Below are 26,498 nucleotides of genomic sequence, written 5' to 3'. Positions count from 1 at the left end.
TTCTCTGTGTGTGCAGCTCACTCCTTACCTGCGGTGCTTACTTTGGGGTCTCCTGCGTGGGAAGAAGAGGAGGAGACGGACCTTCGGGCTTTTAAGGAGCTAAGGCCTTTCTCGAACACGGAGCTGGGGCTGGTGGATGCCCTGCAGTGCCCGGAATGCAGCGACTGGTGAGGAAACACTCCCTGTGCTCCGGCCGCCGCCCCCCCGCCTCCCCCACTGCAGGCCCTCGTGGCTCTCCTCGTGGCCAGATTTCATCAGAAGGAAGCATTGTCCCCAGGAGGAGGCGTGAGGGGGAGTGCCTGTGGGTCTGGCCGCCTGCGCCTGCCCCGTGCACTGCTCTATGGCTCACCAGAGCCAGCCCTAGAAAGTACGATCTGACTCCGTGGCGCTTTCGTGGGGGCCTGAGGAAGGTCACAGCCCTTCATTTTTCTAAGTCAAGTTCATTCTGCTCCCGTGTTCCTCCCACACACAGTCTTAGTTGCGAGCAGAGCGATGACTTGGGGTCCAGAACCTTTGCAGGAAGGCCTCCTCGTCTTCAGTCCTCACGTGCAAGTGCCTTCTCTTGAAGGTGCTGGCTTTGTGTCTGGCGTAGGCCCGGGCTCTGGGGTGGGCTTCCATCCTGGGTGGGGATGGGCCACAGGCCCCGTAGAATGGCTTGCACGGGACGGTTAGGATTTCAGCCTGGGTGTTACACCAGGACACCCTGCCGCCGAGGCCATTGAATCCCTCCGCGCTGCGGTGGAGGTGCTGGTGATGGGCATGCCCTGGTCTGCAGAGGGAGGGGGCTCCTCCCATGCCCACTGCCTGTGACAGGGCCTGGACTTGCTTCTTAGGCAGATGAAGGAGAAGGGCCTAGTGAGCATCCAGCGCCTGGCGGCCTGTCACTCGGAGGTCCTCGCTGGGAGGCTGCACGACGTGTCCTTGGCCGTGACTGGAGAGGTGAGGCCTCCTGTGTCCTGTCCTCCGCTTGACTCCCAGCCAGTCCCCCTTCCCTGGTGGTGTTGCTCAGTGTGGGTCACACAGCAGCCACGGAGGGGCCCACGGCTCCCTGCAACATGGGCGTCCCTGCCTATTTCTCAGCCCTCAGCCACTGAAGCAGGAGCTAGCCACCCATTTCTCAGATTGGAAAGCTGAGGCCTGGGGTTCCCTTATTTCTAATCTCTGGGCATTGGAACAGTCAGAATCTTATGTGCCCGTTTGTCACAGCCCCGCGTTGTCCTCTGTAGTTAGGATGCCTCAGGAGGGATGGAGTGTTCTGGGCCAGATCTCTAACTTCTGGGCAGTTGTAACATTTCCCAAATTCTTTCTCCTGTGGGGCTAGAGCTTGGCCTAGGCTGGGCTCAGAGGGGCAGTAAGATGTATCGTATCACAAGTGGAGGCCATGACCCATGCCCTTGGGAATAGACTGTTCCAGTGGGGGGCCTGTGAAGTTCCAATTAAATAATTGTGTTTTCAAGACTAAGTGTTGCACAAATTTCAGATGGTAATGATAATAATAGAATTGATAATTGTGATGATAGCAACAGTAACAGTGTTTCTTTAAAACGGGACTGTTTTGCCCAGAACAGCTGCAGGGTTTCCATTTCTAGCCTGGTGAGGTCTAGGCCGGGGTGAGGGTGAAGTCTGCGGGAGGGTGGTGCAGGGTTCCTTCTTCTTATGTGCTGGAGCCCTTGGCAGGGCCCAGCAACCTGGCAGGGTCCCCCTCCCATCTCTCTCCAAGCTCACCAACCTCCGCTCCAAGGTGTCCCACCTGGCCATCAGCACCCTGGGAGAACTCTTCCGGGCCTTGAAGAAGAATATGGACCAGGAGGCTGAAGAGATTGCCCGCTGCCTGCTCCAGAAGATGGGGAACACCAGCAAGTTCATCCAGAGGGCGGCCAGCCGGTCCCTGGGGGCCATGGTGCAGCACGTGACCCCCACCCGCTCCCTGGTGGCCCTCACCTTGGCGGGCATCTAGTATGCGGGGGCCTGTTGTCTGGGGGGGGCGGTGGCCTGGGAAGGTGACGCAAAGGGGAGAGGCGCTGGGGTGGGGGAGGAGCAGGGAGATGGCACAGGCACCTCATGTATTTTCCTGGGTGAGGAAGACCCCTGTTCCTTAGTGGGCTTCTCTCCCACCTCTCCTGGACCAGCCTGTGGGTAACGAGGGGAGCTCAGTGCAGCCCCGGGTCCCAGCTGGGAAGGGACAGGTGCTATTTTCTGCTCAACACTGGGGAGCCCATAGTGGCTGTGGTAATGTCCCCAGAGACGGGGTGGCAGAGACAGCCTTTGGCCTGTGCCTGAGGAGCCCCTGCCACTGTCTCAGGGGAGGAGTGCTTCCTTCTGATGAAATCTGGGCCACGAGGAGAACAAGGCACAAGACCTCCTCCAGCTGGTGCCACTTGGCCTTCTGGGGTGGAGGAGGGGGCTGGCAGCCATTGGAGCCTTTCACCAGCCAGATCTGCTTTCTCTTTATGTAAAAACCAAACACAGCAGCAAAACCAGAAGCATTTCCCAAGCCCTTTCTCCCACAGGGTGAAACAGCTCTCAACCCCAGCAAGCCAGTTACGACACCGACCCTTACGCAGGGTGGCCTATCGGGTAGAACCCAGGGCGTGTTGGAGCAGCCAAGAGGCCTTTGCCTACAGGCCCCCGAGCCATGTTGCCTGGGTTCACATCCTGGATTGTTACTAAACTTCCCCATGCCTTGGTTTCCTCATCTGTAAAAGGGGGATAATATTGGGTTGGCCAAAAAGTTCGTTCGGGTGTTGCTGTAACATCGTAGACGAAACCCGAACGAACTTTTTGGCCAACCCACTGCTAATACTGTTGTGAGGAGTAAAGGAATTGATTCAGGAAAGAGCACTTAGAGCAGCGGCTGCCTCCACCTCACATTTATTGAATGCCCTCCGTGGCTACTGTTAACTCAGGAGAAATGAATTGTACTTATCTCTGGATTCCTCCCCATGCCGCCGCTTCCTCCCCTGCAAGATGATGACAGGAGTAGCTTACAGAGTTGAGGTGACGCTGGTTTGAAGGTGCTCAGTATGGTGCCTGGCAGGGAGGCTGTGCTCGCAGCAAACTGAGACAGTTGACGGTTGTCCGCAAGGACCAGGGGAGCCCGGTACAGGGCTGTGCGTTTGAATTCCCGGGGGTCTGGCTAAACTGCTGATTCTGATTCAGGTGCTAACGGTGCTGGTCCCTGGACCAGACTGAGTAGGAAGAGCCCAGAAGCCTCCCTTTGTGTTCCACTGGTACGGACCCCAGGGCCAGTGTCACCTCATGGACTGTGGGCACATTGAATCCACATTGAATAGGGTGAGAAATAAAGAGGTGACATCCTGATGGGCTCCTCCTGTAAGATTTCAGGTTCTCCCTGAAATCATCCATCAATCTCCTATCCCCCCCGGCCCCGTCTCAATTCAGCTCAGTGAATGTGCAGGAAGCTCCCACGAAGTGCTGAAGGGTCGGCATGTGCCTGGCACCAGTGGGGCATGGGGGATTCGACTGAGAGGAAGACTTGGTGCCCCCTGGAAGCCATGCGGGTACCCCTGTACTTCCCAGGGAACAAGGACACTGCCACCCCCAGGGAGCACTACTTCTGCCTGGAGGCCTCAGAAGACAGAAGTAGGTTATTCTAAGTGGAGAAAATGTGGGGAAGTGCATCATTTAGGCAAAGGCAGGACAGGAGCTCAGGGAGGAACGGGGATGCCAGGCACACAGTGCGTCTGGTGACGTCACGTGTCTTCACGTGCTCAGTCCACCCTGTCATCGTCCTTAGTTCCAGTGTCAGGAAGGTCTGCTCTTTCCTTGAAGATTCCCTTTAGTCTGCTCGGGACCAAATTTGGAGCCCACTGAGGCATGAAACATGGATGCACACCTGTAGGTCCATGTGTGCCAGGCTGGGGACCCACACACCGCATTCCTTGGCTGAGCCCTTGTCCGTGATTGTGTTCCCTTTCAGCCACCGAAACCCCTTAGTCTGGAAGTGCACTGCCGAGCACCTCTCGGTTGTCCTGGAGCAGATAGGCGCCGAGAGGCTTCTCTCAGGCACCAGAGAGAGCACAGACATGCTGGTGCACAACCTGGTGAGGCTGGCCCAGGACTCCAACCAGGACACCAGGTAATGCAGGGCCAGGGTCCTGGGGATGGCTGACCTGGCCAGCCCAGGGCAGAGAAGGCAACCAGCCAGCCTCGAGGGCTCAGGCCCAAGTAGCTCAGCTTCCCCGGGGCCACTCAGAAGGACAGTCGGTGGACGAAGCTGTGTCCTCTCCCTGCAGCTGTCGTCCCACCTCTCCACACCGCCACAGCCGGGCCCGCTCAGGGAATGGCCACTACCCCCCGCCCCTGGCTCCCCTTTCTCACCTTCCACTCCCTCTCTAGCCATTGCAATCTTGCTCTAGTTCCTGTCCCAGCCCAGCTCCATTCTCTATGAGGCCATCCATTCATTCAATTTTCCGAGAGCTATTTGATAAGCATTCTTTTCATTATTATGAATATGACTGTGAATAAGAAAAATTAGGCCCCTGCTGTCTTGGAGATTACCTCCTAGTTGGGTAATAAGCAAGTAAATAATTACGACAATTTTAGACACAGATAAGGGGTAGAACAAGATGTAGTAGAGAACTGGGTCAGGGCTACTTTAGATTGAGAGTCAGGGGAAATCTTTCTAAGGAGTGACATTTGAGTGGAGAACTGATTGGCTAGTAGGACCCAGCTCTTTGAGGGTCTGGGGTACAAGAGTCACAGCCAAGGAAGATAGTACAGAGGCTCCTGGGTGGGATAAGCTTGCTGTTTAATGAAGAGAAAGGCGAGCCTTTGTGGAGCACCGTGAGTGAGGGGAGCGGCAGGCGATGAGACGGAGACGGCAAGGCCAGGCCCGGGGTGGGGGCCTCACAGGCCCTGGTCAGGAGCTGGGATTCCGGTTTGGGTGTGACCGGAAGCACTGGAGGATGTTTTCAGTAGGAGTGTGAGGCAGTGTTAGATGGTTTTAAGCAGGAGAGTGATAGGATCTGATTAACTGTCTTTAAAACCTGGTGTTGGGGTGCAGTTAATCACACTCCCCGGTTCATGGCGTGTTATCACCATGTCTAGGGCCCCCAGCACGCTCGGTACAGCTCCAGAGGGCACGTCCACACTGCGTTCTGTGTTGTGTCTGAGGCAGTGCCTTCGTGTGGTGTGTCCGTGCAGTGCAGCCCTGGAGGGATGCGATGCACGGGATGCCTCCCACCCTGCCCAGTGCACTCCCACGGTGCTGTACCTCAGTCCTTGTAAGTGGCCCCTGACAGAGCCCAGGAGGATCTCTTTGGGAATTTGCCCAGAGCGCGAGTGAGGTCAGGGCCGTGTTCACTCAGGCCGCCCAGGCATCGCCGGGAGCCCTCACGCACGCGGGGCCCCTCCGCCTCCCTCCTGAGTGCCGAGGCGAATACATCCTTACAACGTTGCAGTTTCTGGATTTCACATTTTTATCCATCTGATGGGGAAAAGTTCTAGCTCATGGCTGTTTCCGAATACTTTTTTTCCCCTCCCTGATTACTAACAAGTTTGAGTGCTTCTTTATATGTTTGCTAGCCTTTTGATTCAAAAAAACATCTCTTTATTCTGTTCCTCCTACAACATAATGTTAGGCTTTGGGAAATTCGATGGAGAGGAAGAAGGCCTAGACAAAACAGAACTTTTTTATACTTGGAACTTGCTGTCTCTGTAGGACCCTGTTTGGGGATTTTCTGCCTCTCCATTCTACCTCTCCAGGAATCAGCCCATGAAGATAGCACAGAGATTCTCTTTATCGGACCCACTACTGTTGAACTATCCTCTATCTGTCCTCTTTCTTAGAGGGGGCAGCAAGACAATTTTGGTCTTACCACAGTATTCTCCAAAATAATTTGTATATGCCTCAAACCCTTCCTATATCATTAAGGATCCAGGCTTTTGAAAACCAGGTCAGGAAGAGACAACCCCTCAACCCTAGTATCTATTGTTAAATCCCTTCCTTGACTCACTGACCAGTGAAGGGGCTGGATGACTAAAGTTAAAAAAAAAAATTGGACATTTCAGGGGAGACTAATCATGAAAATATTGCCCTACGCACCAGATTTAATGATCCCCAAGCTTTCCTCCTGGTTTTCAAGCTGATGGGTGATCTGATCTGGGAAAGAGCGATTAACAATTTCGGCACCTTTCTCATTTTTTAGAAAATATTCCCTTTGGTTACCTCATAAACAAAAATTATTTATAAAAAAAACAACAAACAAAAAACATCTCTGACTACTTACTGGAGGATTGACGGTGGGGGAGGGGGCCAGGATGGAGAAGGGATGCCAGGCAGATGGCTACCCCGGAGTCCCGGCAAGAGGTGCTGGAGGCTGCAGCAGGGGGAGGAGGGGTGGAGTGGGGTATATTTTGAAGGCATAGCTGAGAGCAGTTGGGTGCTGAGGATTTCAAAGAGGAATCAAAGATGATGCTTTGGTTTTTAAACTGAACAACTGGGTGAATGATAGTGCCATTTACTGACAGGAAGACTATTGTCAGGGAAGTAGAAGGTTTTGGTTGGCTGGTTCTTCATTGTTGGTGGGGGGATGGGCGTTAAGCTCCAACATCTCTCCAGATCTAAACCCCTCTCCGTTCCGACCCTCTCTCTCACACTGGATGGCGTTGACGGCACTTCATTTTCCTTCTTGGAACCCTATGCTTCCGGCTTGCATGGTACCACATTCCCTGGTTTTCCTGGTTCCTCTGCGCCTTTCTCCTCCGCCTGCCCGCACCCTGATGCCCGTGGCTGCAGGAGTGTCTTCATCCTCGCCCCCCTCTTGCAGCCTTCTCTGAGTGGTGCCATCACTTCCAGTGGCTCCAGCCACAGCAAATTCTGATGCTTCCCCGTGTCTCCCTCCAGGCCAGCCCTTCTCTGAGCATCTGTCCCATTTCTCTGATGCCCCCACAGGACCCATCACCGGGATGTCCCACTGTCATCGTCAGTGCAAACTGTCCCTAAATGCGCTCATTGCCTTCTCTTGAAGCCTGCTTCTCTGGCTATGTTCCCTCTCTTATGAAAGTCACTATTATTTACCAAGTCATCTAGATGCAGAATGGGGAATTTCATACTTCATTTTCCCCCTCCACATTTTAATATCTTAGAATCCGAGGCATCTCACAGCTGCTGGTGGCCAGGCAGCAGTTATGACTTGGGCTTTACTATCTATACAGTTGCAAACTTGATCGTTGTCGCTCATTGTATAAATGTTTGAATTACAGTTTGCATTGTAGGAACTACATTATGAGCCTTTCTTTGCTGCTTAGCCTTTTATATTTATTTAAGGAGTCACTGTGGAGAATTGTTGGGTTTAATCGCGTTTAAAATGTCTTAGAAATATTACATTATTATTTGGCATTGAAATGAAGCGTTATCGTATATGAGAAAAGGCATGGAAATAGAGCGATGGGGCATACATTCGATATTAACACAAATATTCATCACTGAAAGAATGACCCAAATTCCACAGTTTCTTACAAAGCAACCAACAAGTACTTTATCCAACCTAAGGAAGGAAGGACACTTCCCACAAAAGTGTCACTTCTGTTTCTGAGATAGCATGTAAAAGGATGGCCTTCACACACGGGGCTGTGTCACTGAAGGCAGTGGAAATCACCAGTGTCTTCTTTTTCTGTTTTTCCTTAGTGGAAAATAAATTAATGGTGCATTTTACAATCAGTGGAGTTTTAGGTTGAGTGAAGTATGATAATTCTAGATGCTTTGGGCTTCCCCTCCAATCACCTACCAAGTCCTACAATTTCATCTTCTTTAGCAGCTCTTGAATCTGATCGTCCCTACTTACCCCCACCCTCCTGCCTATGTCAGGCCTTCATCATCGTTTGCCTGGACTATTATAATGGCCTCCTAACGGGTCTCCCGGCCCCGACCCTTGTCCCCAAAGATCCATCCTCCACAGTGCTGCCTGAGACATTTTGACTTCAGTGCAAATCTGATCATTTCTCAGCTTCCCATTGCCTGCAGCCTAAAGCCCAACTCCTTCACATCTCCCTAAATTGAGTCCTATCTTCTTCTCTAGCCTATTCTCTCCCTGAGACCAGTCCCTGCCGACTGTTCTCCAACCACACACCTGTAGACCTATCAGACTGTCTTTTGGACGCTGGGATGTCTCCCTCCTCCACTTACTCCTTAATCCCATCCCACTTGTGAACTCCTACTCATCTTTTGAGTCCCAACCCAAGGTCACCTCTTCAGTGAAGCCCTCCTTGATGCCCCCCCCTTGCCCACCACTGTTTATCAGATAGAGTTGACCACTCCCCCCCATACTGCCCCACTGCACACTTCCTCAGACTTCTAAATGTCTCATGCTAGAAAAATGTTAATTCACTTTGGTATAGTCATCTCACAGAATATTGTTTAGCCATTGAAGAGGATGACATGGGAAGGTGATTAATGGTAAAGTGAAAAAAGCTGGGTAAATATTGCTTATATATTCTGATATCAATGAAACTGTATATATGCTTGGAAAAAAGACTATAAGAAAATATGTACAAATTTAAGTGGTTTTCTCTTGGTAATGAGATTATGGTTGTTTATTCTTTCATGAATCTAGTTCTTAACTGGGTGGGGATTACTGTCATAATGAGAAAAAGTATTAAAAATTCTCTTACTGCAATTAGGGAATTATGTAAAGCAAATTTATATTGCATTTCTGTGGTTGTTTTCCATCCTGCTCTTTCTCCAACGGCAGGTTTTATGGCCGGAAGATGGTGAATATCTTAATGTCAAACACAAGGTTTGATGCATTTCTGAAGCAGTCCCTCCCATCCCACGACTTGCAGAAGGTCATGACAGCTATTAAACAGTGGGTGAGTCAGCAGTCAGCGAGGTGTGAGCTGGTCTGGGGTGGGAATCAGAGCTGAGCCCGGCAGCTCGCAGCCCTCACGCTGGTCAGCTCCAGAGGCTTTGATTTCATCCACGACTCCTGACGGGTGGAATTTCCTTCCTGGTGCTCAGACCTGCTTCTGCCTCTCACTGCCTGTGTCTCTTGAGCCTCCCTGGGCCTCTTTGCCTCCATCTTTTAAGTGGGGATCTTGATCCATGACCCGATTACCAGTGCTCTGGAAGACTCCCCTGTGCCCTCCCAGGTGGAACAGGTTATTCCTCTTGTTTCGGTCTAGACTGGAGTGTCTGGCCGTTCCCCATAGGGCCACCCCTTTTGGTTCATGTTCTGTGTGTATTTTTCAAGGGAATAGAAGATGGTGATGAACTTCCATCTGCCAAAGGCCGCAAGGTGTCGAGGAGTCTGTGGTGTGTGAGAATGGGCTGCCCGGCGAGTATGGGTACAGTAGCTCTTGTCTCCCTGGGGCTCCCCATCCAAGACTGCTGATGGAGATGTTCTGCTTGGCCCGGGCCCGCCGTGGTGGCCCTGGGGGGAGGGGTGTGCATCTGGGCTGTGACTGAGACCTAGTTGGGTCAGCAGGACTCATGGGTAAATTTATGGGAAGGGTTCCCTCACCCAGATCTTGGGGAGAGCAAATGCTGGGCTCAGGAGCATCTGCTGGTAGAGATGGGCTCCTGCAGTCTTGGCCGTGTAGGTGCAGTTTAAGTGGGATGGATTGTTGGTCAGCCTTTTTGTGTGAGCTCAGAGTTTCTCCATTCACTTAGAGCAGCAGGGCCTTTCCCCATCAGAGTGGCCGGCCTGGGACTAATTTAGAGGCAGAGGTAGAATCAAGGCAGATGAGAAGGAATGGGCCAAGGGGCTAGAGGGCGGGCATTAGGAGGGGTTAGAAATCCAACAGGAATCTGACAGTCACTCCTGTGCCCAAAACTTAAGACCCTTCTGCGATGTCCCAGGAGGAACATGTGTAGAGACTCCTAAGCTGGGCCCCCAGGGAAGCCCCCTGCCCACCTCTTCTAGGGTAGCTTCCTGCTCTCTCTCCCACGCATGCTCTCTCAGCTCATGTTCCCTGCGTTCTCTCTCACACCTGTGCCTTTCCCTATGCTGTGCCATCTGTACCGGAACATGGCTATTTATCCTACGAGATGTGGCTCACCTGTCACCTTCTCCCAGAAGCTCTCTCTGACTCTCTGCCCTCATGTCCTCCGGTTGGGCCGGTTGCCCCCCTCCTTCAGTCCTCTGTCTCCCATTGGTCTGTGAGCTCCTGAGGGCAAAGTCCACATCTCTCATCTCATTATTCTCAGTGTCTGGCACTTCTCTTGGAACTCAGTAGGCAAAGAGTGTGGAATGTAGGGATGAATGTCAGAATGATGTGGGGCTCTATTGGGTGGGACCCGGGTGTAGGGCATGAGCTCAGAGACCCAGGTCTGAGTTGGCAGTGGGCGGTTGGAGTTCTGTGGGAAGCAGCTCCCATGCTGGCTGAAACAGGCCAGGGGAAATGATGGGCATGTGATCCCAATGTAAGACAACAGAGCTTCTTAACATTTCCCTAGTTCTGGAGGAGTGTAAGCAGAGCCTAGGCAGCCAGGGCTCAGGATACAGGCTCCTGGTAAGACCTTCCCCCACTCTTAGGTTAAATTGTGCCAGTCATCCTTCCATGGACTTCCACCCCCTCAGTCCAAGCTCCCTCACCCCATTCTTTTTTTCTTTTTTTAAAAAATTTATTTATTTATTCATTTATTTAATTTTTGCTGCATTGGGTCTTCGCTGCTGCACGCGGGCTTTCTCTAGTTGCAGTGAGCGGGGGCTACTCTTCATTGCGGGGCGCAGGCTTCTCATTGTGGTGGCTCCTCTTGTTTCAGAGCATAGGCTCTAGGCGCACAGGCTTCAGTAGTTGTGGCTCACGGGCTCTAGAGCGCAGGCTCAGTAGTTGTGGTGCACGGGCTTGGTTGCTCCACGGCATGTGGGATCTTCCCGGACCAGGGCTCGAACCCGTGTCCTCTGCATTGGCAGGTGGATTCTTAACCACTGTGCCACCAGGGAAGTCCCCCTCACCCCATTCTTAACATAGCTTCTGAAAAGAGGAAAAAAAGGCAGGAAGAGAGAGCCCTGCCGCCTGATAAGGGGATAGAGCTCTAGGCAACCGAACTGTTGCCCCCTGAGGAGAAAGCATTTCCAGAGTCCCCAAGCGGCAGGTAGAGGGGAAGCTGGGGTGGACTACGTTGCAAGTGAAACTCTTGTTTCAGCCCCACCTGTCTTTGGGGCTTGTTCATGGGACAGGAGATGTGTCCATCCCCTGGGGCTGCCCAGATCAGACGCTCCTTCCACGTAGGCTCAGCTCCAGTGGCCCGCGGCTGGCAGGGCTGTGCCTGCCCTCCACCCACGCGGGGTGGCTTGGAGATGGCGGAGCAGCCGCGGGAGCTGACACGGCTGCTGGAGGCCGAGGAGTACCAGTCTCGGATGGAAGGCGTGGGGCGGCTCCTTGAGCACTGCAAGGCCAAGCCAGAGCTCATCACCGCCAACCTGGTCCGGGTGAGTGCTGCCCCGTCTCTGCCCTGTCTTTCCCTGGTGGGTGCAACTTTGGAAAACTCGGGACAGGGTTGGACATTGCGCCAGACATCGCTTCAGGGTAAAGGGAGCCTGACAAGCACTTGCTATCCAATTGCCACGGTAATGCCATAAGACTATCTGGAAGTGGCCAATTGGGCAAGGGCATCGCCTCCTGCTGGGTGCGCTGGGACCACTCAGAGATGTCCTGGGTGTCTTTCATCTTCCCAGCAGTTTTACAGGGAGGAGGGCAGAGGTGCAGGATGCTGCAGCTAAGGGCGACTCCTGATCCAGCTACGCACGTGAGGTTTTGGGGGCAGAACATGTGGCTCGGAGTAAGCACAGGCTTTCACAGGCTGGAAATGAGGGCAGATGCCTGCTACTTCCGGAAGTGAGGCTGCTGACTCTACATAGAAGAGTAGTTAAGACACAGGCTTCAAGTTTCTTACTAGCTGTGTGATCTGGGCAAGTCATTTAACCTTTGTCAGACTCAGTTTTTGTTTTGGTGGGTTTTTTTTTTGCGGTACGCGGGCCTCTCACTGTTGCGGCCTCTCCCGTTGCAGAGCACAGGCTCCGGACGCGCAGGCCCAACGGCCATGGCTCACAGGCCCAGCCGCTCCGTGGCATGTGGGATCCTCCCGGACCGGGGCATGAACCCGTGTCCCCTGCATCGGCAGGCGGACTCCCAACCACTGAGTCACCAGGGAAACCCGTTTTTTTTTAAATGGTAAACTGAGGACAAGAACACGTGCCTCATGGGTCGTTAAGATCACTCCATGAGCGAGTGCAGAGTACCTTACAAGATGCTCTACACCCTACACCCTTTGCACTTGAGTACTCAGTGTACAGTCATTTCCCCTCTTGTCCTCCTCCCCTTTCAGAGGTGAGCTCTTCTTCGTCACTGGGAATGTTCTGGCACAGGCTGGATGGCCCCTGTCAGGGATGCAGGAGGAGTACCCTCCAAGGGCAGTTAGTTGGGCTGTGGGACTCCTGCCCAGACTGGGTTCCCATGGGCTCTTGGTTTCTGTTCCCTCAACAGGTCTTTGATGCTTTCACCCCAAGGCTTCAGGATTCCAACAAGAAAGTGAACCAGTGGGTGCTGGAGTCCCTCTCCAGGATGATGCCCCTCCTGAGAGAGAGCTTACAGCCCGTGCTGCTCTCCATCATCATTGCTGTAGCAGACAACCTCAACTCCAAGAACGCAGGAATTTACACTGCTGCGGCGACGGCGCTGGATGGAATGATTGAGAGTCTGGGTGAGCTGCCCACAGCCCCTGCTTGGCTCTGGTAGGCAGCTGGCTCCCTCCCTTGTCCCTCCGTAGGGTTAGGGTTGGACATTCCCACCTTCCCTGCTTGGGAATCAGCAGAGCAGTGAAAGGCATTGATTGGCTCTCAGGCCAAATATTTCCCCAGAGGTTGTTTAGGGCAGGGGTGGGCAGCCCAGGGCCTCCCAGGTTCTTGATTGGCAGGCTTTTCCATGGGACGTCCACCTGTTAGAAGTGGAGGAGATGTGGAGAATATCTAGTCTTGCCTCCTCGTTGTACAGGTGATGGAAATGACTCACCCCAGGTCACACAGCACCACAGTGAGTGAGCCAACAGGGCACTTATGGGAAAACAGATCACGATTGCCAAGAAGGAGCTAGGAGGAGTTGTCAAATTTTTTCAGTTGTAGAGATGGTAGCAGGGGATGTGGCTTGTATGGGGACCAGGCAGGATGCTGGTGAGACAGTAGAGTAAGCCTGTTGGAGAGGACAAAGGTGGCCACCCTGGTTGTCTGACATGGGAGTCAAGCTGGGACCCATTGGCTTTTTGAGCATGGAATGAATGAGGGTTGCCTTTTAGGAAGACTGGGGCCAGGGCTTGGGGTGGGAGGGATTTGGGGTGAGGGGTGGAGAGTGAGGGTGGAGTGGAGGCTTGGGGGAGGAATGAAAAGAACAAAAAGGCGGGAGCTATGGGAGAGACATCAGGAAAGGCAGGAGCTCCTCTGTTCCTTATGTGCTTTGCAGTAGCACATCTTGGTTCTTGAACGTTAGGTGGAAATCTTGGTGCATCTATTGATACTTCTGTTATCCATTCCTTTCGTAGATGATTAGATGGTAATATTTGGTGTATCTAGTACACAGACTGAAGTGCAAGTTTGAAACCTCCAGTGTGTGAGAATGTAGTACATGATAGACGTATGTCCAGACCAGTAGAACCACGAGTTTTCACAACCTAATCTTGCCTTGCTGTGAGGAAATGTATGATCTGAGAACCGCTGTTGGCCTTGTTGCCATATGTCCCGATGAACACAGAGCAATGTCCTGCCTCTAGGACGCACCGAGCATCCCCGTGGTGCGGCTGGAAACACTGCCTGGCGCACCCACCCCTCCTCCCCATACTGCACCCTGGCCTGAGTGCAGCTCCCTGGGGCTGGGCCAGCAGCTGTGTCCTTGGCTGGAGCCTCCAGGAGACGTTTCAGTTACAAATCAAAGGTCTGGTCAGGCCCTTCTCGCCTCTCGAGATCATAAATATTGTCAATTTCCTCTCTTCATCTCAGAGGGAATTTATGATTTGCTGAGTGTGTTGCTGTAGGACAAACAAAATAAATCCAGCTCTAAATTACGGCTTGTTCTTGGCGCTGCTCTGGGTAAGTGAGATTGCTGTTGCCAACAACCAAGGCTCTTGGTAAATCACCGCGGGCCCTATATTTATTGGGAAAACCTGCATCAAACAATATAGGCTTTAGCTATTTGAAGAAGCTAAGCACCCTTGTCTGGCGAGAGGAGCTTTTAACTCTTCCCCCTCCAGGTGTTTTAGTTTCCCCTTTTTGCCTTTGAGTCGGCCTCCTTCTGCACGCTGGAGCCTTGGAACTTTGGGCTGCAGAATCTGGTTTCTCACACTGTCGCAAGACTCGGATCCCCTCTACGTGGGGCCCTGCTGTTTCCGTTTGGGCTGGACACCCTGGAAAGGGGGCCTGGGGATGGCCTGCTTCTGTGATTTGGCCACACCTCGAGGCAGGTTGCAGCAACCAGGAAGATGCCTATACCTCTCCTTTCCTCCTGGGACAGGGTCTCCTTGGGGATGGCTGACGATGCTCCTTCTGGCCCATCAGCTGGAGGATTTGGTGCGGGGAGAATGGAGGCAAGTGAGAGGGGCACTGCCCTTCTCTCTAATCCTTAGGTCAGTGCTAGGCTGGAATGGAATGGGGTCAAAGGGATGGATGGAGCCCACTAACCCCCTGGCACAAGGCTCCAGAGTGTCACGTCCAGGGTGTTGGCTCCAAGTAATTTGAGCAGGCGTGGTCAAGGGCTTGGCTGTGAGCCATACTCTCTCAACCCAATCAGCAACGTTGCTTTTGGAAGTGTTCTTAACTGTGACGTAATGAGCCAGCTTCTAAATCCGTGAAGGTCAGAACTGAGGGATTAGGTTGCCAATGAGAATTCATCACTGTCAGGGAGTACCAGGGGTGGAATCAGGCTCTCCCAGGAAATGGTTCTCTTCTGCCTGGAATGGTCTAGGCCTGGCCTGCAGAGGGAAAAACGGATGCAAGTAATGAAATTTCCCACTGTCCCAGGGGACTAGGTGGTGGACACAGAGGCTGGGGCGGGTGTGACAGGAGAGAAGGGTGTACATCTTCCTTCCCATATCACCCAGGCTGAGCCCGGGCAGCTCTAGTCAACATTTAGCACCCAGAGGCCCCTCCTGGAAGTGGCGTGGAGCCCTTCGAGCAGCGGGAGCTTTCTCCTAAGCCGGATTCTTCGTGCCCCAGGAGGGATTCTGGGCTCCAGGCTGGAGAGGAGCTGTGAAGTGCTGTGAAATAAATGTGTGGAAAGTCACAGCTTGTTACTGTTTGTTTCCTGCTCAACGGGGGCCAAGGAGGTCAAGAACACAGGTGAGGCAGGCCGTTTTCTGGCACAAAGTCCAGATCGCACAGCCAAACTGGGAGGTTGGTCTTCTTAGGTGACCTCTTGATTCTGGAATTGGGTGACAAAATCCACGCATCAGCCACCACATCTCTCCCAGTCCCTTCCTTTTCCCTAGGGTGAGTGGGGCGGTGATGTGCTGGTTGACAGAACAGGTGGGATTTCTGCCCATGTCCCCTTTTGGGGGACAGTAAAAAAGGAGACGTTGGGAGCCTTGTTCCCTGACCTCTGCCCTCTGTCACTGCCTGCCTTAAGGCCTCTCTGGGGCTGAGTCTGGAGTGGCACCCTTTCTACTCCTCACCGAGACCCTCTGATTTCAGGGGAGTTGTTCCAGGGGTCAAGGCAGTTCCTCAGCAGATTGGCTGGTTCTGTCTTTGGGCTCTGTTACCTGGTTAGTTACAGAAGAAACTTCACTAATTAAAGCATCAGGCTGCTGACAGCTCACCGCACTCCTGGTTAGACTGAACGCTGGAAAGAGTTCTCTCAATGGGGTGCAGCCCCTGGCTGGTGCTGGAGGGAGCAGATAAACTCAGAAATGGGCAGCTTCAGATCTACAATACTTCTGCTCTTTTGCTCTGACTTTATTTAGTTTATTATTATTATTTTTTAAAAATAAATTTACTTATTTATTTATTTTTGGCTGCGTTGGGTCTTTGTTGCTGCGCGTGGGCTTCCTCTAGTTGCTGTGAGGAGGGGGCTACCCTTCGTTGCGGTGAGCGGGTTTCTCATTGCGGTGGCTTCTCTTGTTGCGGAGCATGGGCTCTAGGTGTGTGGGCTTCAGTAGTTGTGGCATGTGGGCTCAGTAGTTGTGGCTCATGGGCTCTAGAGCGCAGGCTCAGTAGTTGCGGCGCACGGGCTTAGTTGCTCTGCAGCATGTGGGATCTTCCTGGACCAGGGCTCGAACCCGTGTCCCCTGCATTGGCAGGTGGATTCTTAACCACTGCGCCACCAGGGAAGCCCCTGTCAATACAATTTTGACTTTGCTCCTTTCATTTAATACCACCCAGTTTCCCATGCTGTTACGTAGTCTTTCTAGTTAACTTAAATATATTAATATAAACTTTATTTTCCTCCACTGTAAAAGTCGTACTTATTAATTATTGAGAAAGTGAAAAATAGGAAGCCTTCGGAAGGAAAAAAACTTACAGTCCCAACTCCTCAAAGAAACCATTATTAACATTTAGCATTTTTTTATGTTAGGTATTTTTTTCTGTGCATCTTTGTGTATAGTGTCATGATAATATTACACATTTAAATTTGCATCCTTCTTTAGAAAAAGCAGGGTGTGAGCATTATATATAATTACACACTTGAGTCACTTTTAACAGTTCCATCATGTGCTATGGCATAGCCTGTATTTTTCTGTTTCAGTGGATCTTTCCCAGTTTTCCTGCAACGAACAGACCTAGTTTTCCTGGCCACGGAGAATGTGGCTGTGTGACATATTATAACTCACTGAGTCTTGTGCTTATTGTTGGGGGCCCGGTTTGACTGCAGTGTCTTTGCTGCCACTGTCCGTGTAGCATGCTTCTTATGTTTTCTTAAAAGCTCTTCTCTGGCTTCCCGGTAGCCTGGGGATGACGTGGCTCAGTGACCTTGGGGTTTGGCTGAATAGGACAGGTGAGAGGCCCGCTAGACCTCAGCCCCACTGTGGGGAGGGGAGGCTAGGTCCAGGGAGGCCAAGGTGTCTGGCTTGCCAGCCCGTGGCTATTTTCTCTATATTGAAGGGCTTTGCTTGCCCCTTTGCGTGGGCAGCACCAAAGCCAGTGTGGCTTCCTTGTGGTGTGGAAGAGAAGCCTATGAAAACCCTGGGCTAGGCTAACAGAGCAGGATTTTTAAGTCTTTGAAAGTTAGATTCCAGCCTCTTAATTGGACGCCCTACCGTGAAGGTTGCTGGGCTTTCAGAGTATTTTAGGTAATAATAGTAACAGTAGCCACAATAACTGATACTTGCATAGTAATTGTCTGCTCAAGGCGCTATCCTAAGCAGTTCTATGAGGAAGGTACTAGTATTATCCCCGTTTTACAGACGGGTAGACTGTGGTTTAGAGAGGGTAAGTGACTTGTCCAACGTCACACAGTAAAACACGGAAGATCCAGGCGATCTGGACCCAGAGTCCACCCCCTTAGCTGCTGTCTCATTAAACGTGGGTGTGACCTGAAAGGTGAGCCATCACTATGGAAGTAGTCAGAGGCAGAGAGGCAGCTCCTCGGGGTGGTGTCTGGGGTTTATAGATCAGTTTGGGCCAACTTAGTGTCTCTGCTTCAACATTGCCTTGTTCGCCATAAGCATTTATTGGGCACCTGTTGTGTGCCTGGGAGCATGGGCTGGCACAGATGTCTGCTGGATGTGCATTTTCAAGTATCCCCCAGGTTCTTCACTTCTCTCAGGCTCTGGGAGGCCATGCCAGTGGCCAGGAGAGGGGAGGTCTAGCGGCGCCCAGAGAGTGTCCTGGACTGAGTGTTGATGGGGGAGAGCAAGGAGGGAGAAGTCCTTGTTCTCAGAGGTGAGCTCATGGCTGATGATGGGGGTGGGACAATCAGAAGCACCGGGAAACAATAATGCAGGTGATGCTGATATAGAAATCTCTTCTTACGCATTTACAGGTTTACCAGGACACCCTGAGACCACTTCTCGCTAACTGAAATATTCTAGAGTCTGGCCTCTCTTTTATCTCCCAGAACAAATTATTTTAAAGACTCTGGACTTATGGATGGAGCTTTTGCAAGCTGCAGAGATGTACATGTGTACATTTTCTGCTCTATACTTCTGACGGGTCTCAGCAGGAGAGCAAGGGAAGTAGGAGTTAGCTCTTAACTAGAATGGTTTCCTGATGGGAAAAACAAAGCTTTGCTTGTACATCTCTGGGGATGCTAGGGCTCTGTGCTGAGGTATGGAAGGAGCTCAGAGAAGGTGGAACCTGCCTGGAAAGACTTCCTTAGGCAGGTTGCTAATCTCTGTCCGCTGCAAAGAGAAATCTGGCCTTGAGATGGTCAGCGGCTGGAAGTCCAGGACACACTTGCTGGGGCTGCTGTGGTAACGCGCCTCGCCTCCCAGACAGGCGCAGGAAGGCCCACAGCCGCATCCCTGAGGAATGCATTTTGCTGTTTGCCCACCTCCCATGGAATGCTGCTGCGCCTGCTGTGGTTGCAGGTGTTGGGAGCTGGGGATGCTGGGTGCCTCCAGGGGTCATGGAGAGGAAATCCAGGAGTAAAAGGAGATGGGTCCTGCCTTGTTGATTTTCTAGGTTAGCATCCCTTTCTTAGGTGAAGAGTCACTTTCCTCACCTTGCTCGTCCATCTTTTGTGAGGGATGCAGGACTTCAAGCTTAATAGTTTGGGAAACCAGGAGACGTCAGCTGGAATGGGGAAGAAGGAGCAGCTTCTAAATTCGGTAGCTATGGGATCCGGCTGGAGTTGACTTTAGAAATAACAATCAAAGAACGTCAGAGAGCCTCTTTATCCCCACACACCCCCCAGCCCATTTGCTGGGGTTTCACCATTAGTGGTTCATCTCTAATAAACACTCCTTTAAGATCCCAGTGGAGAAGAGCTCGGGGCCACAGCCTTCACCCATGGGTGTGGCTGGGTAGCAGGAGAGCTGGGCTCCTGGGGCAGTGTGGCTGGAGTGCTCGCTGTAGGGGTGCTGGGAGGTTATAAATAAACTATTGAGAGATCATATGCGCTCCCCCCACCCCTAACCTGCACATTCCCTCCTCTGACCCTACCAGAGCCAGCCAGGGACTTCTGCTCCTGACAGGGTGACCAGCCATCCGGGTTTACCAGGGTTGTGGGGCTTTCGGTGCTAAAATGGGGAAGGTCCTGGGCAGACTGAGATATGTTGGTCACCCTAGCGTCAGAACCCCAGGCCCTTGCTTACATGAGCATGGAGCCTCCCACCGTGTTAGAGTTCACATTCAAGTGTCTGTCTCCTCCGCCAAGGAGTCTCTTGAGGGGGACGAGGAGCAGAAAGACCAGGCCTTATTTAGTTCTCAGCTCCATGCTTATTATTTAGAGGGTATCAGTAAATGTTCAACGTGGAAATAACCGACCATCTGGTAGTGGGTACATTCTATTGGTTAGAGCCCAAGTTCGGGCTTTGAGGAGAGCCGTGATTTCTGAATTCTGATCCTAGCCCTTTACTGACCTTTGGTATAATCGTGTCTCAGTGCCTCAGTTTCCCCTAAAACTGTATCTCTATATCCACATCTACATCTATTCATCCATCTATCTCTATATATCATTCACCTGTTATCTGTCATCTACAGCTTTCGTATATAATGCCTCGTCTATCATCTACCTATTATCTATATCTATCACCTACTTGTCTGTCTACCTACCTCTCGATTATTTAGCTATTTCTATCTCATCTATCAATCGTGCACCTGTCATCAATCATCTATCTCTACCTATTGATCGGTCTATCGATCTACCTACCTCCTTTGCCCCAAAGCTCACAGCAGTTTTGAGGAAGCACAGACAATATCTATGGATCTATGGGAGTAAATGGGGCCTGTGATAGTGTAACTATATCCCCAAACACCCCATGTACATTCACTTTTTAAAGTGGCCCCATTATAACCTGGAAAAATTAATTCAGCTTCCCAAAGCGGCTCTTCCCTATGTAGGTGCTGCGTGTACCTAGCCCTGAACAGTTGGTGCCTTCGCTCGGGCCACAGCATCATGGCCACTGACATTCTCCGTCTCTTCCAGACAACCTTGGCCTCGTACAAGCGTTTGCTGGGCGGGTGCGCTTCCTGAGTGGCCGCACAGTGCTTGATGTCACAGAACGCCTGTCCGGTGAGCATCCAGCCTCCCAGCCCATCTCTGTTCTTCTCTCCTGGCATGTAGTTGAACCACCTACTTATCTTAGACCAAAAGTCATCAAATGATCCCCACAGACCATTTAAAACTTTTGATAATCTGCTTTAAAAAATAATTCCCACATTGCCAGAGACAATCTTTGTTTTTGGTCAAAATGAGGCAGGTCTGTACATAGCCAAAATAGTTTTAAAGAAACTATTATGCGTTTCTTCCTCTTTGCAGATGGGGCTTCCACTAGCCCCACAGGGTACCTTTGTGTGAATCAGAAAAATCCACCTCCCTGGGTCAACACCACCTCATGGGTGCCTGGCTGGGTCAGCAGCAGCTCTGTCGCCCTGACCTTGGGCAGGTTACTTAACAGGTTACTGAACTTACCAAAAGCCTCCTCCCCCATACTAGGAGGGTCCCACCTAGGAAGGAGGCAGGAGGACCCAATCTGTTCTCTAGACTCCCAAGGGCCCCCCTAAGATCCACATGGATCATGCCACCCCCAGCTTACATCCTTGCATGGCTCCCAAGCAGTCTCCAGGATGGTGTCCAGGGTCCCCGGAGTGGCCCACAGGTCACTGCCTGGCCTTCTAGGCTCTGCCCCTTTTATTCACCCCCGATGATAGGCACTGGGTCATTTACTCCTCATAACAACCCCACAAGGAGGGTGTGGGTTCCATGGTTGTCCCTTTTGTAGAAATAAGAAACACGGAGCTAAGGAAGGTTAAGTGCCTAAGGTCCCTTGACTAGTAATCCAGGATTTGTCTCCGGGATCTGGGCTGCAGAGCCAAGCCCTCAACCTCTGTACAGTGCTGCTGTTCCTTGGGTGGCCCCTGCCTTGGCCTCCTGGGCATCAGCACGTTGCAGGGGCAGACCTCCCATCCTCTCCCCGTTGCCTGCCCACGGGCAAAGCCCTTCTCACTCTCCTTCCTCCACCGGGGCGGTGCCCACTTGGTCTGGCATCGCCTCCTCTGTCTCCCTTCTCCCTGGCCCTCCGGCCTGAGTTTCGCGTGCCAGCCTCAGTCGCTGGCCCAGTCAGGGCCTCCCAGCATTGAGCTCTCTGGGGGTGCTCGGTGCGTGTCGCCTACCCAAGGGCGTCATTCCCGCTCCTCCGCCGCCCCATCTCTTGCTCCTGGCCTTGCCTCTGCGCCCTGGTTCAGTCCTCCCCGTGTCCCTGGAGTGGCCCCTTACTTCCGGTCCAGGTGCCAGATCTGCTCCAAGCAGATGGCGCGAGTGAGGCCAGGATGGGGGCTACGATGCAGCTGCAGTGCCAGGCTGTGGGTGCCTTGGGGTGAGAACGGGGTCACGTAACTGAGACCACCGTGGGTAGCAGACAAGGAACTCTTTTCTGTGACTCAAAATCAGCATTCTTTGATTACCTGTCCTCGTACAGGTAATTTATGGGCCCCAGAGGCGAGTGGGTATCCATTTATTCTAAATATTACCCTTCTATTTCCAAGAGACCTCAAAAACAAGAGTTTCTGCATAGTTCTATTAACTCTGTGTCAGCCAGGAGCAGGGAAGAAAACTTCAATTGACGCAAGGCATGGACTCATAATAGCACAGCTTAACGCAGGAGTAAATCTTTTGCTAATTACTTCAGCTGCCTTTTAAGCTCGATTTTAATGGGTTTTTCCTCGTGATGCCCCCCTACCAGGTCCTGGGCCACCCGCTCCCCGCAGGCAGGTGAATGTGGTCTAAGGGTGGACGTGAGCTTCCTGGGGCCGAGGTGTAGATGCCTCACTGCAGGAGGAGAGAGTCCAGGGGTGAGGCGCCAGGAAGGAGGAGTGGGGGAGGTGTGGCAGGTTAGGGGCAGGTGGACCCCTCACCATTTGGTGGGGTCAGGGGAGCCCTGCCTGGGCCTGGCTCCTGCGATAGTTTTCACCTCCAGTTGCAGCAGAGATTCAGTGGAGGTTTAGGAAACCTTTGATTCAGAGTTGTTCGGTACAGGTGGCTAATCGGATGATTCGTTTTCTTTCTGTTCCCTCTGGCTGCCCCCCTTCCACCTCCCCTTGTCCCCTTGCCCCTCCCACCCTCCCACCACCCTTGGGGCTGACCAGGTGGCTTTAGGGTTAACTGGGCCCTCCTTTCTTAGCCTTTTTCCAGCACAGGTAACATAACTCTCACCTCTTGGCCCCATTTTATGAAGTTGGCGCAGCTGGCGTGGCTCACTGGGTGCAGTCCCGTCTTCCCAGGAATGAGGACCACCTTGACTTTGGAGGGCTCTGTGTCACCGGGAGCCCCCGGGGAGGCCCCCAGTGTGGGGTACAGGAATCTTGAGGGTATGGCCAGAGAGTCAAGGTACACATTTCATGGGAGATGGCACAGTGAGAGAGTCAGGCTGAGCTGAGGGGGTCCCGGGCCATCCTCTCCGGTTCTCCACTGTCCCAGGCTGGGTCTGAAATCAGAGGGACCCTACAGAGCTCCCGCTGCAAAATATCCTGGCGGGTTGGATGAAGTCAAGTTGATGAAGGAAGAACAAATTGGGGGTTTCTCTAAAAATAAAACAAAACTCCAGACCAGCCTCTAAAACGTGGAACTCCAAGAGGTTTGGGGTAGCAAGAGGTGGGAAGAGCGTGGGCTTTAGAGTCAAGGAAGGCTTGGCCTCTGTCCTCTGCTCTTGTTAGCTGTGGGATCTGGGGCCAGCTCCTCGACCCCTGAGTGTTGGTTTCCTCCGCTGTGAAACAGACGAGTGTCCTGCCTCTTGGGTGAGAGTGAAATGGCGTCACAGATGCATAGCTCTGAGCCCTGGACTCAGGCTCCAGCAGTGTTAGTTTCCCGGGTGTGTCTCAGCTCAGGGAACTTTCCAATTTCTTTGTTCCGTAAATAAATCAAGTGCTTCTCTAAGCGTTGTTTGCCTTCACCAGGACTTATCCTTTGGCAGGATGACAGGCAGTGTGCTGATTGTCGAGCAAGTATTTGCACGAATGCACGTAGGGTGACGCGGCCAAGGCTGCGGGCCAGAGCAGCCCCTCCGAAGCGGCTTGGGGTACCCCTTGATGAGGCCTTGACGTTGGAGGGAGCCCTGCAATTACTGTGTGATGGAGAGCCTGCTGGCAGGTTTTAGCCTGTCTCTGGGTTTTCTGGGGTCTAGAGAAGGCAGGGGGCCTGGGGTAACCAGATTTGGGGCGTTCTTCACTGGAATGAAGGGTCTGTGCAGAGCCTGATGGTTTCCAAAGCACGTTCATGCCTCCTGCATCACTGCTGGGCTTATCGTGAGGTGTGGCATCGAAACTGGGGAGGCCGTGCTGGTTTTATCTCCCACTGGCTATTCTATCTTCCAGAATGCTTCATTTGAGAGTCTCGACCTTTCTTCCTAGTACAAGTTTTCGCTGTGTGAACTCTCCTAGGTGGTAATGCAGATTAAAGTGCTACTAGGACCAAGCTACTCTTTGTCACATGCCTACTTGCATAGGCACTTCGCCTACATGTATTATCTAACCTCTAACAGTCTTAAGAGTTTGGTTCAGAATTATTACCCTTACTTTACAGATCAGGCAACAGGCTCAGAAAGGTTAGGTGGCTTTCTCTAGCTCACACAGCTAGTAAATAACAGAGGCAGGATAGCAATCCAGATGCGTCTGCCTCTTTCCTTCGCCCTGGGCCTCAGGGACCAGTTATACTGTCATATGCCCTGAGCCCTCTCACCTTCGCATACCCCTTCCTCTGTAAAAAAAATGTTTAAAAGTGTACTTTATGACTGGTTGGTAGGAACACAAATAGAAATCAGGCTGGAGAGCTTCAGACTTTTTTCTTCTGATTTTGAAAGAATTTAAAACATTTCCATGGGCCCCTAAGTGTGTTATGAGCCCTAGGTAGTGCGTCTAATGGATTAGTGGGCCCTGCTGGGTTGCCTGCCTTTTGGGGGACAGAGTTGGTGTCCCCAGAGAAGGCAGTGGGAGAGAGAGAGAGTGCTTGACTCAAGTAACTCTCCCTCTTTTCTGCCTGACAGTGTTGGTGGCCTCAGTTTACCCCCGAAAGCCCCAGGCCGTGGAGTGCCACGTACTTCCGGTCCTCTGGTACTTCCTGAACAACATGATCGGGAACGGCATCCTGCCCGGGCGCGGCGGGAACATCCGCACGGCCGTCTGCCGGCTGTGCAGGAGCCTCCAGGGGCAGATGGGCTCCCGGCTGCAGGACTTGGTCGCCAGCCAGACAAAGCAAGTCCTCAAAACGCTCCAGGAGCTCTTAGACCCGGAATCCCTGTGAGACAGCCCCAAGGTCACTGACGGGCGGAGGGCACCTGACAGCAAGACAACTGGCAGCTCACGCCCCTTTCATCTGGATTAAAGACAGATCTAGAATGAGCAATCGTTATTTTTATCTTATTTTATTTTTATGATGGAATAATCTCCTGGTCTACTTTCCCATAGAGTTCCAGATGTACATAGTATATTTTGAGGTAGAAATAAAATAATTACTTATTTTTCTAAGGTTTTATTATCTTGTACTTTTTTAAGCCCACAGAATTTTCTAGTAGCTAGGTTTGCGACAAAGAAAACAAAACATGATATGGAAACAACAACCTATGTGCCCATTTTTGGATGAATGGATAAAGATGATGCAGTGCACGCATGCATGCGCGTGCACGCACACACACACACACACACACACACACACACACAGGAATACGATAAGCCATAAAAAAGATGAAATCTTGTGACAACACGGATGAAACTTGAGGGTATTATGCTAAGTGAAATAAATCAAATGGAGAAAGACAAATACCATAAGATTTCACTCATATGTGGAATATAAAAGAACAAAAGCAAAAAACAAAGAAAAAGAACAAACCAAACAGATGCAAACAAATACAGAGAACAGAGTAGCAGCTACCATAGAGGAAGGGGCATGGTGGGGGGAAAGCAAATAGGGTAAAGGGAATTAACTGTATGGTGATGAATAGAAACTAAACCTTTGGTGGTAAGCTCACTGCAATGTATACAGAAGTCAAAATATAATATTGTACACATAAAAAAAATTAAAAAAGAAAACAAAACACGACAACAGCAAAACCAGCTGCTGATGCTACTGAGACGAAGAATGAGGGAGAAAAGTATAGCACAGATCCCCATGTTGCAGACCATTTTGGGGCATAGCTCCTATCTGTGCGCAGCTGGAAAAGCCCTCCTGAACCCAGAGACCCTGAGTTGGCCTTTCAAATCCAGCCCATTTGTCATAAGCCTGATTTGGGGTGAACATAAGCATCTCTGGGGGACACCCTGCTTCTGCTTTACAAAATCTTCAGTGCAGCATCCTATGTCCTATGTCCTATGGGAACATTCTAACAGGATCTAAAGGCAAGGAGAGTTTGACATTGGCATTACGGACAGCCTTCTCTGGAAGGTGGCTTCCTGGCTAGTTCTGAAGAGGACTGGATGATGATTCACATTTGAAATACCGTAAACAAAAGGACTGGGTGAAGCACAAAGCACCATGGTGTGCAGATTTCATGTGGGAACTCTGAAACCACACAGGTTACTCCAGCTGGGCCGGATGCGATCGTGGACCTGGAGAGGTGTGTTGGACGCAGGCTGGACCAGAACACGAAGAAGGTGGAGCCACTGATGGAGCAACGAGAGGAATGGGAAATGGGGTCCTGGCAGTGAGAGGGGGATGGATGCCAAGGGCTGGGGCTCTAGACACAGTAGGAGTGTCTCTGCCTTGCCTGGGGGCAGTGGCCGGCTGACAACAGTGTGACCAGAAAGAACTAGAGCTCAGATCGTGACCTCAAACACATGGGTAAGGTGAAGGCTGAAGGGGCAGCATCCCAGTCCCAACTCAGGATCCAGACCCACAGCAGCAGTCTGGGGCAGATCCAGATGGCCAGGCCCTGAGGCCCAGCTTCATGCCAGCAAGTTTTCTGCCAGGCCCACCAGTGGACCCCTCTCCACTGTCACCCACCCCGAGGTACAACATCAGTCCACTTCTCTGTTCTGAGCCCCTCCTGAGAGTGTGGGGCAGAGCAGGCTGGGAATCTTCTGATCAGCTCATGCAATGTTGCCAGGTGTAACTAGGCTGCCCCCCCTCGCCCCCCTTGCCACGAATGCCCTGGGGTGAGCCTGGGCCTGGCACAGTCATCCTGGGACTTGGGCTTTTAATAGGCAGCTTAAGTGTGCTGGGTAATTTCAGCCACAGCCTTAGCGGCTTCTCACCTCTTTGTGACCTTAGCAGGGACTTCCCCAGCACCACCATGCCCTTTGTTGATTCTGACTGACCGGGCAAACGTCAAAGATGCCCAAGAGGCTGAATTTAAACTTTTACACAATTTAATTAATTGAGTTTGCTTGGAGTCTGAGCAGACTTCTTCAGTTTGAGACCGACATTTTCTGCTGGTCAAGATCCTAGAGCCTATCAGAATATTTCAG

At 51.9% G+C, this 26,498-nt stretch overlaps 1 protein-coding gene across 1 annotated transcript in view; it reads left to right on the top strand.

Moving 5' to 3' along the window:
- Nucleotides 1-24,420, top strand: part of TOGARAM2 (TOG array regulator of axonemal microtubules 2) — a 43,316-nt gene extending 18,896 nt beyond the window's left edge. The window contains 12 exon segments of the mRNA XM_029231625.1: nt 17-167; nt 834-939; nt 1,721-1,956; nt 3,941-4,099; nt 8,715-8,832; nt 9,213-9,267; nt 9,270-9,306; nt 11,197-11,245; nt 11,247-11,396; nt 12,451-12,667; nt 20,032-20,118; nt 24,083-24,420. Coding sequence (XP_029087458.1) covers nt 17-167; nt 834-939; nt 1,721-1,956; nt 3,941-4,099; nt 8,715-8,832; nt 9,213-9,267; nt 9,270-9,306; nt 11,197-11,245; nt 11,247-11,396; nt 12,451-12,667; nt 20,032-20,118; nt 24,083-24,420 — 1,703 coding nt within the window.
- The last annotated feature ends 2,078 nt before the right edge of the window (nt 24,421-26,498 follow it).

The sequence above is a fragment of the Monodon monoceros genome, unplaced genomic scaffold, assembly GCF_005190385.1.
Source record: "Monodon monoceros isolate NGI ecotype Baffin Bay Population unplaced genomic scaffold, NGI_Narwhal_1 Super_Scaffold_19, whole genome shotgun sequence".
NCBI lineage: Eukaryota > Metazoa > Chordata > Mammalia > Artiodactyla > Monodontidae > Monodon > Monodon monoceros.
This window is presented reverse-complemented; position numbering and strand designations above follow the sequence as displayed.